The 17404-nt window shown below is 33.1% G+C and overlaps 2 protein-coding genes across 3 annotated transcripts; one reads left to right on the top strand and one right to left on the bottom strand.

Moving 5' to 3' along the window:
- Positions 1-2332: 2332 nt before the first annotated feature.
- On the top strand, positions 2333-8135 carry LOC114167273 (uncharacterized). Of its 2 annotated transcripts, XR_003600161.2 has the most exons (6): positions 2333-5537; positions 5724-6337; positions 6449-6658; positions 6885-7102; positions 7368-7590; positions 7946-8135. XR_003600161.2 is itself a non-coding variant. In XM_028052310.2 (5 exons), exons 1-5 carry the CDS (start codon positions 2519-2521, stop codon positions 7402-7404), a joined length of 4098 nt encoding a protein of 1365 aa, XP_027908111.2. In that variant the 5' UTR covers positions 2333-2518; the 3' UTR covers positions 7405-7899. The 2 variants fall into 2 exon arrangements, 1 of the variants encoding a protein (XP_027908111.2); XM_028052310.2 differs by lacking the exon at positions 7946-8135 and having other exon boundaries at positions 7368-7899.
- A 1525-nt stretch (positions 8136-9660) lies between these two features.
- On the bottom strand, positions 9661-12932 carry LOC114167278 (phosphoinositide 4-kinase gamma 4). Its single transcript, XM_028052319.2, has 2 exons — positions 10935-12932; positions 9661-10225 (listed from the first exon to the last, which is right to left on the bottom strand). The coding sequence occupies exons 1-2, from the start codon at positions 12336-12338 to the stop codon at positions 9848-9850; spliced, it is 1782 nt and encodes a 593-aa protein (XP_027908120.1). The 5' UTR covers positions 12339-12932; the 3' UTR covers positions 9661-9847.
- Between the last annotated feature and the right edge of the window lie 4472 nt (positions 12933-17404).

Genomic DNA, 17404 nt, shown 5'->3' with positions numbered 1-17404 from the left:
TTAACAACTTTATTTTTGACGAAGAATTCTTGATCCATTTTGAAAAATTTAACAAAAATATTAAATTGCATTAATTTTTCACAAATTAGAATCAAATTGTATAAATTTGCACAAATCGAAACCAAATTAAAATAAAAAAATTGGAAGACTAACTTAACATTTTTAGACAAAAACAAAGATTAAATGAGTAATTAAACTAACATTTTTTATACAAAAAATAGAAGATAATAGATAAAAAAGTGTTTAATTATTATTTTAATCCTATATTTTGGGTTTTAATTCATTTTAGTTTCTATATTTGTTTTGGTTTAATTAAGTTCCATCATGGGTTAAATAAATTCAATTGGATCATTTCCCTTGTAGATTGTTATATATCAAAAGGATGGTGAGATGGTTATTTGTAACATACACACACACACACACACACACACACACACACACACACACATATATATATATATATATATATATATATATATATATATTTTGAAATATTTGAAGTACTTCAATCTTTATACAAAAAGATATGTACAAAGTTCTCTAACATAAGGTCTTCATATAAATCATTATTTGGATCTTAACATATACGATTCAAATATCTCCACATAAAACCATCCAATCTAGATTTTATACATGCAAATACTCATTCTAAACCGAGGGTGGTAACAATTTATCCTTGAGATATTATCTAAGTCTACCTTTCCATCTTATATGACTACTTTTGCTTCCTACACTTGCACACCAATGTACGTAATGCATTAGGATCGGTCATCAAAGTGGCTTGCTTTCCAAATTAGGATAACTCCTACTGCACTTTGACTGAGATAACACTTGGTGACTCATTACATTTTTGTAACAATGAACAACTTTTGTTTCCTCCATCTTCCAATTCATCCTTTGTATGTAAATCCACTTACAAACAAAATAATAAACATGGACTATAGGTATTAAAATCAGTCCCACATACACCAATTCGAAAAGGAGAAACTTACCTTTGTACTTTTATGTTTCAGCCATGCCCACACTATTAATTGAGATGTGCTAACTGTTTCTTTTGCATCGAATTTGGCATTCCTTAACACTAAATTGTTCTTATGTTTCCATATACTTAACATGATAGCCATCCACAACCCTTTCTAGATTATATTCTCTTTGTAACTAAGCTCAATTAAGTGAAACCGTTGAAAATTTTCTTGAGCCTAGTTATATTGTGCACTCAAAATCCCTATCCATCTCTTGCACATGTTCCACACTTTGTTGACAACTTTACAGCTAAAAAACAAATGACTTATATACTTTCTTCCTGTCCCCACAAATGGCACAATTATGATTGTTCAATAAAACTCCTCTAAGTCTAAGGTTGACCTTTGTAGGTACACCATTTAACATGACACACCATGCTAAATGAAGTACAACTAGAACACCTTTAACCCTCTATATACTATCAAAGACTATTGATTGTTCTCCAATTGAACTACTTTACGGCTTAGCATATACCAATTTGACACTGTATACCTTATCATCTCCATCCACTCATATATATATATATATATATATATATATATATATATATATAATCTATGGTGAATCTAAGAAGTTGTAACAAACTTATTCATGTATAAAATAACATCATTTATAAAGTTAAACTATGATATTAAAGTCCTTAAATACAAATCTAAATCATTTTGATTGTGGTATTTTAATGTCATAAATGATCACAAGAAACCATCATCTTTAAATTATATACTTTCTCTTTTCCTGGTTGAATGCAAATAAATAGTTAAAGATTTTTCTTAGACACATTGTTTTATCAAAGCTAAAATTACAACTTACAAACTTAATTATGATAAATTTGAAAATTTTTAGTTGAATTTTTATTAAATCTTTATGATCTATTGAGAATTTTTCCATTGTTATATTTGTCTGTTACGTGTGTAACATGACAATTATATTGCACTGTCTTTTAAAAGTTTTAACAGGTCTATCTTTTAAAAGTACATAAAATTTAACTTTAGAACAATTGATGAAATATGGAGAGAGAAAAAACACTTCAATTATAGATTATATGAAAAAAAAATTAATGAGTTTGATATTAGTATTTTTAAAAATATCTTGATTTATTTACTATTAACTTTAAGAAAATTTATTGGGTTTTAAAAAAAAAAAACTAAAATTACCTTTTCTTAATCAAATTCATCTGGATATAAATATCGGATTAAATTAATATTTTTGAGGTTATTAGTTATCTCTTTTGTTGATTTATATTCTTAATTTTTTTGAAAGTATATGTAATTTATTCACGACCATTCTGAGACAACAAAAACGACGACGTGTTTGGTCTGTGCAAGGCGTTATCGTCTTGCTTGGGGTTTGGGGGTTTATCTGCAATCTCAGTTAAACAGATTTCACTGAAATTGAGGTTTCATTTCTCACTTTCCATACACAGTTCAGCAAAAAAGCTTCATTGAACTAAACCATGACCTCGTCACTTATTTCTTTGTAACCTTGTTTTTCATCCATGGACATTCTCAAAATTTCAAACCCTGCCAACTTTTCAATCCCTTATTTCTGCCACCCCAAAACCCTAAAGCCCAAATTCCCACCAAACTATAACAAACCCGCATCCCCATTTCGCAGAACCCCATTCTCACTCTACCTGTCACGCTCTACGGCCGTAAAATTTCAAACTTGGGCGCATTCCGGCCGCCCCACCAAGCGCCGCAACTCCCTGAGGAAGAAGCTCCTCCGTGATCACAAGGTAATCCCTAATCAGATTCCCAACGACCCTCTTTCTGTTTCTGGTAATGACGTTGAAGAGAGTGGTGGAGGGGTTCAGGGGGATTCCGTTGTTGACAGTGTGGTTGAAGCTGAAAAATCAAAGTCCAAGCTTTTGGGTGAATCTGTTTTGTGGGATAAGTTGGAGAGTTGGGTTGACCAGTACAAGAGAGATATTGAGTATTGGGGGGTAGGGTCTGGTCCTGTGTTCACTGTTTATGAAGATTCCCTTGGAGGTGTCAAGAGGGTGTTTGTTGATGAAGAAGAGATTTTGAAAAGAAGCAAGGTTAGGAGGGATGTAATTGGGGACTTCCCTGAAGTAAGAAGTAAAATTTTGAATGCTAAGAACATGGCAAGGGAGATGGAGAGTGGGAACAATGTGATTGCAAGGAATAGTTCTGTGGCTAAGTTTGTGGTTCATGGTAAGGAGGGGGGTGGTTTTGTTAAGGCTGTCCAAGGTTTTGTTGCGAAGCCTCAATTGCTTCCTAGGCTTTCCAGGGTTGGGAGGTTTGTGTTATATGTGTTGGTTGTTATGTGGGTGGTGAAGAAGTTATTTGCTTTTGGAGAAGGAGATAAGGAGGTGGAGTATACAGCACTGGAGAAGGAAATGATGAGGAGGAAGGTGAAGGCGAGAAAGGAGAAAGAAAAGTTGATGAAGGGTGCTGTTGAAGTTATTGTTGAACCTTCGGAGACACCGGTGGTGGACATAAAAAGGCCTAAGTTAGATAAGGAACAACTAAGGAATAATATTTTGAAAGCTAAGGGATCTTCTGATAAACTGGTAGTAGGTGATTCGTCTGATAAAATAAAAAAAACTATATCCATGGAGATGGATTATAAAGTTCAAGAAATAAAAGAAATGGCTAGGCAGGCACGGAAAATTGAGGGAAGAGACAATGTTGTAGTTAACAAGGATTTGGAAATGGACGACTCGGTGATTGGGAAATCATCTGATGATAATGAATTCATAAAAAGGAAGAGCGAACAAGATGACAACTTAAGTGATAATCAAATTGAAGTTATGAGGGAAACGGCAGATAGTAATGCCATTCTGCAATCAACTTCTATTGATGTCCCAGAGAACATTGATAATTCAGTCCTGCATGAGGTAGTTCCTGCAGATGAAGATAGTGTACATGCTTCGGATGTCATAGTTTCTGGTGATAAGGAAACCAAGAAACAAGAAATAGAATTTTCTGAAAATAATGTGCACCTGAAGGATAAAGAAAATGACAATCCCTTAGGTACTCGTATTAATGGCTCATCTATGACAAATGAAAATTCTGTGAAGAAGAAACGCAGGATCATACGGTCTGTTAAGGAAGCCAGGGATTATCTTTCGTCAAAACATGACAAACAGAATCCCAGTGCTGGCGCCGTATCTAAACTAGATTCCGTGAAAGAAACTATTACTGATTTGAAGTCTTCAAGTGTTATTGATTTTAAGGACCAGAAAAGCCAGAACTTGAAGATGAACACAACTGGATCAAGAAGTGACACATCGAATGGAACATTGAATTCTAAGCCTGTTATAAATGATCATGGAACATTGGATTCTAAGTCTTCAAGTGTCATTGATTTTACGGATCAGAAGAGCCAGAACTTGAAGATGAACACAACTGGATCAAGAAGTGACACATTGAATGGAACATTGGATTCTAAGCCTGTAATAAATGATCATGGAACATTGGATTCTAAGTCTTCAAGCGTTAATGATTTTACGGACCAGAAGAGCCAGAACTTGAAGAGGAACACAACTGAATCAAGATGTGACACATTGAATGGAAGATTGGATTCTAAGCCTGTAATAAATGATCATGAGGATTCTGCTCTGAACGATAAGGAAATCCCAATAAAGAATGACTACAAAGATTCTGGGGTTGAACCTGGCGCAGGAAACCATCAAAAGTCTGTGACCACTTTTGAAAGTGGAGTTAATGGCACTAGTACAACAAATGGGAAACCAGAAAACTGGCCAGAGAAAAGCCTTCTCGAAGTTGAGCAAATCATTAGTGATGGTTTAAATGGATTATCAGATTCTAAGCCTTCCACAAAACCTATTGAAGATTCTAATCCAAAGAATAAGGAATTTAGCCCAATGAAGGATGACACCACTTTAGACCATAAAACCAACAGCATCAGTACAGAGACAAGGCTACCTTTAATGCCAGAGAATGGTACTTTAAATGGATTATCAGATTCTAAGCCTGCCACAAATCCTATTGAAGTTTCTGATCAGAAGAATAAGGAATTAGGCACAACAGAGGATGACTACCTCAAAGTTTCTGGTGTTGAACCTGAAATAAGAAACCATCTTAATTCAGGTACCACTTTAGATGATGAAGTTAATGACATTAGTACAGAGACAAAGGTGTCTGAAAAGACTGAAAACTGGCTTGAGAAAAACTTCCATGAAGTTGAGCCCATAGTGAAGCAAATTAGAGCAGGATTTAGAAATAACTACATGGCTGCAAAAGAGGGAGTCGATCAACCTCTAGATATACCCACTGAGATGGAATCACTTAGAGGTGTTGGAGATGGTGGAGAACTTGACTGGATGCAAGATGATCATCTTAGAGATATAGTCTTTCGAGTCCGCGAGAATGAGCTGTCTGGAAGGGATCCATTTTATTTGATGAGTGATGAAGATAAGGACACATTTTTCAGAGGTCTTGAAAAAAAAGTGGAGAAAGAAAATATGAAACTTTCTCACGTACATGAATGGCTCCATTCAAATATTGAAAATCTTGATTACGGAGCAGGTAATTTACCTGTTTCTGAAATTATATGATATAGATAATTTGATCAACTTTTTCATTTCTTGGAATGATTTTAGCTACTTCATTTTTGGATTAATATGCTCCTGGAAATTCCCCAAATATATTTACTAGCATTTTCTTCTGAATAAATTTAAACACTATTCTAATAGTTGTCTTTAACTCCTCTAGGTGGCATTAGCATATATGACCCACCGGAGAAAATCATACCACGCTGGAAAGGGCCTGCTGTAGAGAAAATTCCCGAGTTTCTTAATGAATTCCTTGATGAAAGAAAGACAGGTTCCACCAGAAACATGAATTCAGTGAAGAAGGATGAGGGTGGCTTTGCTATAACATCTTCGGATTCCTCTTCAGAAGACAAGTTTGATGGCCCTGCAGCGCCGACCAAGAAGTTGAAAAATCCAAAGACTATTATTGAGGGAAGTGATGGTTCTGTTAAAGCTGGCAAAAAATCAGGGAAGGAATATTGGCAGCACACGAAGAAATGGTCCCAAGGATTTATAGACTCTTACAATGATGAGACAGATCCAGAAGTAAAGTCCATAATGAAGGATATGGGGAAGGATTTGGATCGCTGGATCACTGAAAAAGAAATAAAGGAAGCAGCTGAACTAATGGACAAACTCCCCGATAGGAATAAGAGTTTCATGGAAAAGAAACTCAACAAGGTTAAAAGAGAGATGGAGTTGTTTGGCCCGCAAGCAGTGGTTAGCAAATATCGTGAATATGCAGACGATGACGAGGAAGATTACTTATGGTGGTTAGATCTTCCACACATATTGGTACGTGTATACATCTTGTTCACCAGCACACATGAAATCACAGAATCAGTGGTGTATTTTCTCTGTTTTTCTATCCATTGATGCTGAATTTATTTGATTATTTTCTGTTAGTGTATCGAATTGTACACAGTTGAGGAGGGAGAGCAGAAAGTAGGACTGTATTCGTTGGAGATGGCAGGAGATCTTGAATTAGAACCTAAGCCACATCATGTGATTGCTTTCCAAGATCCTAATGACTGCAAAAACCTTTGTTACATAATTCAGGCTCACATGGAAATGCTGGGAAATGGTCATGCCTTCGTTGTTGCACGACCTCCTAAGGTATTTGTGTGCTCTCACCAATGTTATCTTTATTGTTAAATGGAGGCACCAAATGTGGAATGCCATGGAGGTTTCTGCTAGGAGGAAAGCTTTGGTTTTTAACAAAACTCAATGATGTCGTATGATCCATATTGCAGATCTCACCTAGTAGAACAAGGCTTTGTTGATGTTGTCTTTAGGGTGTAAAATATTTTGATGTTATCTGAACTTGTATTGCATTTCATAGGATGCTTTTCGAGAGGCTAAAGCAAATGGGTTTGGTGTTACCGTCATCAAGAAAGGTGAACTTCAGCTCAATATAGACCAACCACTCGAAGAAGTGGATGAACTGATTACAGAGATTGGCAGCAAAATGTATCATGATATGATGATGAAAGAGCGGTCTGTGGACATTAACACATTAATGAAAGGAGTTTTTGGTTTTAATGATCGCTCCATCAAGAGGTAACTATATTTGCTTTGTAGTTTCACAGTTCTGCAGTGGTGTGAAATACATAACATAAAAGTTTCAAATAAGATTATGGTATGTATCACTATGAATTTTGACATCTCAGCTATGCTGACATCTCAAAGTTCATCACATGAAAATTTATTAAAAAGAAAAAAGAAAATAAAAGAATACAAAATATGAGAAGATTATACCAAATCCATGATAAAAAATTTCATGATTGTGTATAATATATTTATTGATCTCATTTGTATCTTAAAGGTTAAAGAAGAAGTTGAAGAAATCCAGAAAGGGGTGATGGCTCTGAAACTTTCAGCAATTTGACCAGTTGAAGACAGTGAAGAGTCCTCCACCTAAACATTGAACACGAACACAGAAAAACCTTTCACACAATAAGGGATTTTTCTTGCTTCGAGAACAATACTTTTGACCAGATTTTCCTTCTCACGAGGGGATGGAGAGAACACATCATCAGTAAGATGTGGTATCCTACTTCAAAATTCTAGTTTTTGTGTTTTGTTTACCCTAAGCATATATCACAGTTGATTTGTATATATTGAGTAACATATAGTTACCAACTTAGAGCTCCATGTGTAGAAAAAGTAAGAAGTGGGAATTTTGATTTATTTTGGTATTGAAAGTGAAAACCTTTTTTACTACATAGTTTTCTAGGCATGCAAGTGTAGAAGAAAATTTGTTACTCTGTTCACCATTTAATGTCGATAAACTCTTCATATATGTATCTTGGGTTTGGATAGCATGGACTTATAAATGTCTTTTACATTTTTTTTCATGCATTTACTATTCATTGTTTATAATAAAACTTCCTCAATGTTCAGGTGGTGGCTGCGGATCCTTTTTAAAAGCAGAAATGCTGATTAACGTGAAATGATTTCGTCAAAGTTGAATAACTCTGTCAACTTTGCCAACTATGTTTTCTGTCAAAAGCCTATTTATATTTTTCTAATTGTAATTAATATTTTATTTTTAAAATGGCATTGATGCTCGTGTCTCTTCTCATTTGGTGCAGTTTTGTATTTCTGATTTGAAAGCTAGACTGAATGTAGTTTGTGCATACAGCTTTAAGTCCTAATTAATTAAAATTAAATGAAAAAATATTACAAGTTTTTGGACAAATTTTACTTGAACATCTTAATTGATATTCACTATTTCAAGATTACTTGTTTACCACACAATTTTAATTAAAAACTATACATTGTAAGTTTTAAAGACAGTTTAAAAACTTTGAAGAATTGGTTTCTCCAAAATCTCATCTTTCCTGAAAGAGAAAGTCAAAGGAGGAGGCAATTTTCTGAGATTTTAATCTGTTGCATTGTCACTGCCACGATTCCAAGTTCAACCTTACTATCATATCAACGGTTATCCTCCATTTCAATACCTATAAAACATGAATTTAGATTCTCTGCTAATTTTGTGTGTTGTTTTTTAGTATGTTTTTATAATATACTGATTATCACTAATTTTAATGTTTTAAAATATATTAAAAAATATTTAAAATATTAATATAATGTATTTTTAATGTCTAGTAAAGGATAGTACTAAAAAAATTAATAGAGAATTTAAACTCATTAAACAATCGTTCACAAAAAAATGTTTTCTAAATTAATTTTGAAAAGTTCTTTACCCTGAATTTTTAAATTCCTTTTCAATTTATTCATAAATTAATTTTAACTCATGAATTTTTTTAACTTTTCTCTTGAAAGTTTTTGTTGAAAAATTTGTTCGAGCAAATGTTTGCAATATGCTTTAAGAGAGTTTTGCATTTCAATGATGAAAAGGGTGGAAAATGATTTCATATCTTTGATCCAGAGATGTACTTTAACACCTCTCAGTTTCAAAAAATTATTATATAATATGAATCACCACATTTGTATGCAAAATTGGCATTATTAAGAAAATTGTAATAATATCACTAGGTTCATATGATTTCTTCTCTTTGAATTCCACACTAACATCAACTAATATTATTTTTAGTTGATATTGGTATAATTGATTTTCAATAAAAATGTAAATCAGTATTGTTTCTCAACTAATATTTTGCTTGACTTACATAGATAAAACTATTCTTCAGCTAATATCAACTGAGATTTTTTATGATATGGAAACTACTTTTTGATTTATCTCACTCAACTTTTATATTTACTATTTATGCAAATTATTTTCTAATTACATAATTAGGATTATTTATCCACTATGTATTAAAAGTATTTCTTGATTAATATTTGTCAAAGTTTTTTCAACTAATATTGGTAAAGCTTTTTGGTAGATGTCTCACAAAATATTTTTCTTTATAGAAGTTTGTAATCATTATTTGTTTTGTAGATGTATCTAAGATTGAAGTGATAATTTTTGTATTTAATGGTAATTGAAATACTTTATTCAAACAAGAAAAAAAAAACTAATAAATTGTAATAAAATTATCAAAATAAAACATTTTAAAAATTAAATAATTTGAAATGAAAACTTCAATATACTTAAGTTTTCTATAAATTATAAAACTCTATCCAATCAGAAGCAAGGTGAAACTATAAAGTCAAAAAAAAGGAAAAGGATTTATAGAAGTGAAGAGGTAAATTTCAATGAAAGAATTTGTGAAATGCCGGGAAATACTAGAAGTCAAGACCTAGGAAGTCATACTTGAAATAATGTAAAAACAACCATTTGAGCTATAGATATGTACTAAAAAACAATTATACAAGACATTACTTATATACCAACTTCTATGACAGAATCTCATCAAGGTGCTGGTCCATGATTTCAGATACAGCATCCAGAAATGTTTCTTCACTCGTGCCAGGAAGAACAGAATCCAGAGCTGCCTTTACAATTCCCTCAATCACAGACTCCTTGTTCAAGGATTCCCTGCACATAAGGCTTCCAATGCCAAAAGGGGTCATTCCTCTCTCCACTCCTTTCTTCAGAAGCATGGTTGAGATTTGAAGGGTGCGTGCACATTCTACTGGCAGATTCCATCCATGAAACTTCAAAAGGGCAATGTCTTCATCGGCATTCAGTGACCTTATATAATCAATGATCTCAGGGGAGTATGGTTGGCGTGCTTGGGGCCAATAAAGCCATTCAAAGGTACAATCTTCAAACTGTTGGAATGCCAAAAACATATCAAGTAACTGGCTTGAAGTATAGACAAAGATTCAAGGGAGAATCAGCACAAAATAGAATTTGAATTCTCTACCGGATTTTCCAGTATCGTTCTTCTGTTGTGCATTCGAAATGGACAAAATATATTATAAAGAACTTTAATGTTTAGTAGAGGACAACACCAAAAAATCAGGAAGAGAATCTGTACTCCACAAAATATCACTAACAAGAAAAAAAGAAGAGAATATAATATAACATTTTTCAAAACTTGTAACATCACAGCCTTGGGAGAGGTCAGCTACATGAATCAGGCTTCTTTCAAAACAGGTTGTGATTGCACCAAGAGAATAATGTTTCCCACTTCTCAAAATAACAACTTTTTATGAAATGAACATAGTAGTTGAGAAGAATAGCACCTGAAAAGGCATATCCTTCTGACATGCTAGGAAAAAAATATAGAGCAGCACAGTTCATTAAAAAAGAAAAGAAACAAAAACAATGTACTCTAAAAATAACCCCAGCCAAATAAAGCACCATAAGAGTTCTGCAATCTGTAAACAAATCATTTACCACCAGAAACCAAGCAGGAGAAAACCCAAGTTTAAGCATTTCACACCAAGAGCACTATAAAGCACCATAAGATGCATTAAGAGAGAACAATTGAGAAAACAAAACAACTGAACTGAACAATAAAAATAAGGTGCTTACACTAGTGGGCAAGCAGTATCCATGATCAATTGGAATCAACACAGCCTGGCCATTTTCCTCCTCTTTGCCGATCAAAATATTGCCAGCATGTCTATCTGCATTTGCGAGCCTCATGTCCAGAACAGTAATTTTATGCACTTCCTTCACTGGAAAAGCCCCAGGACCCATATCCTCGCAGCTTCCATTGTTCTCCATGAACATTTGCAAGGAGCCAAGCTTAGTAGTCAATTCCCCAGGATGGTTAAATCCTTCATGCAAGCACTTAACCATAACAGTTGGAGGAACCCCAGCAAAGCCCTTCTGGTCACCAAATAATGATCGATGACCACTCATTGGATGGTCCAAAATATAAGCTGCAACTTCCCTGAACGCTCCCTGACCAACTCTAGTACCTTTCTTTAAGCCTTCACCATCTGCTGAGAAAGGTAAACCTCTAGGGTTATTCACAGCCATTGGCTCTTCATCAATGGGCTTGAAAACAGATACATAGTTTTGCCCGGTTGAATCAAGCATAAAGTAAGCTCCCCCTGTACCCTCTGCAGATCTGATTGGATAATTTCCACTGTTTAGTCCTTCGTATGTCATGTTTATCATATTCCAAACCTCTGAAGCCAATTCAATTTTCTTATTAACAATGACAGGCTCCAAAAGATCTCTATCAAGAGCCTTCCTCGGCACACTTGGCTCGATGGCTGCATCCTCCCTTCCCTCCTCTTCTTTACTAACATCACGTTCTCTCCTACAATTATTTTCACTAACATCGTAATCTTCTGTACCATTCAACTCCTTCACATTGACCGACAACTCATCTTGTCCTGTCCTAACTTCTGCATATTTCACTCTAACAAAAAGATGAATCACTGCATCATTATATTTACTACAGATATCATCAATAACCCTCTGATCTTCAAGCAGCTCCCCGTTACACACAACCTCCTGATGTTCAGGATCAGCAAAGCGCTTCTCCTTTTTTGCAATCTGCTGCTTAACATACCCAACATCTCTGCATCTCTCCACCTGAAAGGTAAAGTCTTTTCCAGAAGAGGTTCTCACACTGATTGTCTGGAGATCCGACAGCCTAATCACCAAATGCAAAACATTTCCTTCAGTAACCCCATAGTCCTTCAGCAGGGAATTGCTCCGAGCTAGCTCTCGTCCATCACAAACCAACTTTTGTTTGTTTGTCAATGAAGGAAGCCCCTCAGCCTTTTGGATTTTGAGTTTCACGGACTCAATGGTATCGTATGGAAGGACTCGCATCGGAGTCAAGGATCCAGAATGGGAGAGAAATATGAAAATAAACTCATGATCCAATGACAAGTGCAGTGGAGTATGGTATCCATTTGAAGACAGTAACAGTTCCCTTGGAACAGGGTTAAGGATGGTGACACCAGCAGAAGACATTTCTAATGTTGATTAAGGCAATGAAAAAACCAAAGGTCGAGGCTTTCACCTAAGCCTGAACCCTAATTTCTACAAATTTTACAATGAAAACACAGCCATTGGATTTATACAATTACAGCTGCCTGGGTGTGAAATGACACACAAACCACCTACCCAGATGATCAAACACGCTCAAAGTGAAACTTTAACAACGTATGGACACAACAAGGAACAATTTTTCGTTAGAAATGATGAAAAATTCCAGACCCAAGCCCTAATTTCCCATCATTTCCCCACCCAAACCTAGAATCAAGCCACCCAGCGGAGAAAAGCTCTAGGATTTGGATCCAATCACAAAAGGGCCAGAACCAATTGCTATAAAGTGGAAAGGAGATTCTTACCCTGGGGAAGCAGAAGCAGAGGCAGCAGAAAGTTTGAACCTTTGACACGAATAATGCAAAATAAAATATTGGGGCGGTTTTCTTAATGCGAGTTGTGGGAAGAGTTTTCTATTCAATACTCGAGAAAGTAGGGAGGGGTTGTTATGTTATTGTTGACTCTGACCAAAAACGAGAAACACAAATGAGAGATAGAAAGAGAAAGAGAAAGAGAAATGGATTGAAGAACAAGAAAGACGCGCGTATACGTATGGTGCAGAACTACTAGTATACAGCTTTTGGCGTAAGAAAACATCAAAAGAAAAGGACTTATACTATATACCGTACACGTATACGTATATCTAGGTAACCTTTTTATTTGGAATTTTCTTTTTGCCCTGTTCTTTCGCACACAAAAAGCGATTATGTACTTTCGGAGAAGCCCGTTGCATAGAGAATGGAGTGGCTTTGTCTCTTACATGCACACACTTTTGGACAACAAACAATATAAAATATTAACATAAAAAGGTTAACGTTAGCAGTGAGAGCAGATGATAGTGACAGGAATGGTTTTTTACTGTTCATGATGTTACCACTGTCATGTCACTCACGCGCCCCTCTCCTTAACGGTCGATAGTATTTTGAAGATGGAGCCTACAGGGTTTTCTTTATTCTTTTCAATGATTCATGTGTATAAACTTTTGTATAATAACTTTCAAAAATTATGTAAAAGAATTTTTACAATTAGTTTTAACTCAGAATTTATATATATATATATATATATATATATATAAATCTTTATTGAAAATATGGTCTTTATTAGAAATTAAATATATTGAAATTTTGTTATTTTTTATTTTTTATTACTCAATTTAATTAAAATTCTTTTATTATAAATTTTGTGATAAAATAATAAAATTATCTATAAAATACAAATTTTCATTTTCAAAATTGACAATATTTTTCGTTATTAATTAACAAATTGTTATTTCAAGCATTTAATTCACTTGTTATCTTCAAATACTTTAATGGATGCATTTTTAGTTTAAAGTGGCAGTAAATATTCCAATTGAAAAAAATACGCACTTGTGGATACTATTATAAGTCAAAAGGGAAGTTTTTTTTTTTTTTTTACAAAAAAAAAAAAATAGATGAGAATAAGTATTTTGTTATTCAAGTTATAAATAAATATTATATGTTACGTTTAATGATCTCTTTATTATACTTAGATGAATGGACAATGAGGAAAGATGATATAATATTTAAAAGATCTATTAAAGATCGATGTAAGTTCATGAAATTAAGAAAAAATATTCTTAACATAGAAATGCAAGTTTATGGAAACAGTATTTAATTCTTGTACATAAATAAAAATACACCAGTTTAATAAAAATAATTGTTTTGTTATACTAAAAACCTCATTAACTATTTTTGAATAATAAATAAACAACAACAAAAAAAGACATTCCAATCAAGACATATCAATCAAGAACTTCACCTTACAAGCAAAGGATAACTCATGTTATGAAGTTTAAATGTTCATTAAATAAGGTATACATGTTTTTTGGCAATAATGATTCTTTCCCTCATATTTAAATTTTCAACAAATTTATCATTTTTTCTAATCATCTTCTTTATTAGCCATGATTTGAGTTTTATATATATATATATATATATATATATATTATTTTTTTTTCTACTGTTATCTAACTCTTGTGATTGTACTTAAGAGGATTGAGTAATGCATATATAGTACTTCAATTAAACTTTATTAACTAGGTTTAAATATGACCTTCTTTTGGAACATTTATGATGAAGAATTATCCCCATCAACCCTTTTCGTATGTATTTTTCATTTTTTTTTTCATGTAGATTATTTTAAGTTTTAGGTTATAAATGTCAATCTTATCTTCAATTTATTGAACCTTAACTTTAATTTCTACCTTCGAAATTAAAATATAGTCTTCAAATTTATTGGTAGTTTCCATATGCAAATGTTGATTTATCACATTCCAATTTTCATATTATATATAAAACATCTGTTATGTTTTTTGTTTCCTTTTCACGTAGTACTTAATTTTATATTTAATTAGGTTTTTTATTCCAGAAATTTAAGCTACTTTAACTTTTGTTTCCGTAGATAAAATCTTGTGGATTACAACTTGCAAAATCCCAAGATACTTTTAATCTAATTTAGCGAAACTCAATTTAATAGTATTATGCATCATTAGTGTTACCTTTCCGTTGTGTATTCAGTTATTATATCACAACTATTTTATCTCAAGATTTCATGATAAAAAAAAGGGGTTGTTTCTTTTTATTGCTTAATTAGTCAATAAAAATATTACATTTATTAAGGGATGTATACTCAATGTATATTCACGGAGGTTTCAAATAGTAAAAAAGGAAGGAATGAATTTTCCTTCCAAGTACGATGGCCATTTTACATATAGGCATAAAAAAAAAATGATTTGTTTCATGATTTATTTAGACATCTTATATTGATGTTGTCAGAAATAAAATGTTGTCAGATTAAAGATATTATGCTATATATTTTCCTTAATTAGCATAAATCTTGGTTTGCACGGTTAGATTAATGATTTTACCACTCAATTAACATTAGGAATTCAAGTGTGAGTCTAAGTTCCACATTGACCAGAAATGAGAAAGTAGAACACCATATAAGGATCAAGACCCATAAACTCATTGCCTTAAGGTTTTGGGTTGAGAGTGATGTCAATTATATAGTTATAAGACTTTTCCGTAACTCACCTAATGATAATTCTCTGACAACAGTGTCACAACTACAGTTATGTTAATAGAGTCTTTTGTTCTATAAGTTCAACTTACATTGCTTAACTACAAAAATTTTATATATTAGCTATGGAAAATTTCGTAGCTAAACTATTTTGCGACAGATTAACTATCAAATTGCTAGAGAATTTTCCGTAGCTAATTAGAGAGGGATCAAATCCGTAGCTAATTTGTAGCTAATTCATAGCTAATCCCTCTCTATTCCCTTCTAATTGAAGTAGAAAAGCTTTACAATTTCTAGCTAATTCGTAGCTAATCCCTCTCTATTCCATCTTTAATTGAAGTGAAAAAGTTTTAAAATTTCTAGCTAATCCGTAACTAATCTGTCGTAATTTTGTTATCGCTAATCCGTAGCAAATCTGTCGCAATTCTATTTTCGCTAATCCGTAGTTAATCTGTCGCAATTCTATTGTCGCTAATCCGTAGCTAATCTGTCGCAATTCTGTTGTCGCTAATTTGTAGCTAATTTGTCGCAATTTTGTTCTCGCTAATACGTAGCTAATCTGTCGCGATTTTTTTCTTGCTAATCTGTCGTAATTTTTCCTTCACTAATATGTATCTAATCTGTAACTAATTTGTTACAATTTTTTTCTCGTTAATCCGTAGCTAATTTGTCACAATTCTTTTATCACTAATTTGTATCACAATTGATTAGTTAATTTATTGTAATTCTATTAATCTCCTACAAATATTATTTTGTTAATTGTAATCCCTTATCTCGTATTCTGTATCAAAATTAAAACATGCATAAATAATATAAGTTTAGAGGAAAAATATACATGATCTATTATAGAAACCAAAGACTTCCATCACTTATATGTTCATTATCATCCTTCAAGCACACCACCAAACCTTTGCTTTCTGTAATAGATCACTTATCTGTTCATTATCATCCTTCCATCACTTTCAGAAGAAGGAATATTTTTAACACTTGATTCATCTTGATCAATGGTTGTTGCTGAGATGTCAAGAACAACAATATCATAGGAAAATGATTCATAAATGTTCCAATTAAATAGCATTTATAGTAAATAACCATTTTAAAAGGAAAAATAAAAATATTAGCAGACTGGAATAAATTAAGTCAGTTTCTCTGCAGCACAGAAAAGAGATAGTGTGTTGCAACTTCTCAGCAACTTCCTGTTTTCTATGTTGAAGTAACAAAAGGAATTCTAGCAGTAACTCCTTATCCTTTATCCTTTGTCTCAGCTCTATCGTTGCTTCACGTTCTTTCATGTCATCTCTTTGTTCATTAAGGAACTCACTCTGCAACAACTCCCTGCAACACAATAAGCAAATATCAAGTTCCTAATTACGTCTCATGTACATGGTTTACCAGCCATTCACTCACCACTAGAGCTAGAACTCCTCGTTGTTCCAGAGTCTTACAAATGAAGTTCACTTCCTACTACTACTCTCTCAAAGAGACTTATGAATGAAATTCACCAGTTGTACAACCATAGAGAGTTTATCCGTCATTCGCGAAGCTAAACCCCCTCCTGCTCACCAAGACAAAGCCCACCACCCACTACTCTCTCAAGACAGACTCCTCAAGTTCTATTTCCTACATCTCTCCCATAGAGTCTTAGGCGAAGTCTCCTACCTTTTGCTGAGACATACACCTTTCCATCATTTCCAATCCCTCAAATACCACATACATCAACTTATTTACTAACAAGTATTATACTTCCAAATAACAAAACTCCACCAAAATAATCTAAAAGCTTATCATGTTTAACAATAAAAAAACACACAAAAATATTTAAATTTTATAAACCATCTATCTATTTAATTTTCTTGAATTTAGCCTTACAAAAATATAGTGACTAGACTACGGTTTATAATAAAATTACATTAATTTTATTATTATATATACCTTTAACTTTATTATATGTA

This window comes from Vigna unguiculata, chromosome 10 (assembly GCF_037176805.1).
Source record: "Vigna unguiculata cultivar grain cowpea cultivar isolate G323 ecotype 2 chromosome 10, ASM3717680v1, whole genome shotgun sequence".
Classification (NCBI taxonomy): domain Eukaryota; kingdom Viridiplantae; phylum Streptophyta; class Magnoliopsida; order Fabales; family Fabaceae; genus Vigna; species Vigna unguiculata.
The sequence above is the reverse complement of the archived record's forward strand: the minus strand, read 5'-3'. Positions and strand labels throughout refer to the sequence as shown.

Bases quoted from the DNA above. Each gene is read 5' to 3' on its own strand.
- LOC114167273 (XM_028052310.2), top strand. From the start codon at position 2,519: ATGGACATTCTCAAAATTTCAAACCCTGCCAACTTTTCAATCCCTTAT. The intron at 6,338-6,448 runs GTACGTGTATAC...ATTTTCTGTTAG, and splicing joins TAGATCTTCCACACATATTG to TGTATCGAATTGTACACAGT. The intron at 7,103-7,367 runs GTAACTATATTT...TGTATCTTAAAG, and splicing joins AATGATCGCTCCATCAAGAG to GTTAAAGAAGAAGTTGAAGA.
- LOC114167278 (XM_028052319.2), bottom strand. From the start codon at position 12,338: ATGTCTTCTGCTGGTGTCACCATCCTTAACCCTGTTCCAAGGGAACTG. The intron at 10,226-10,934 runs GTAAGCACCTTA...GCATTCCAACAG, and splicing joins GATACTGCTTGCCCACTAGT to TTTGAAGATTGTACCTTTGA.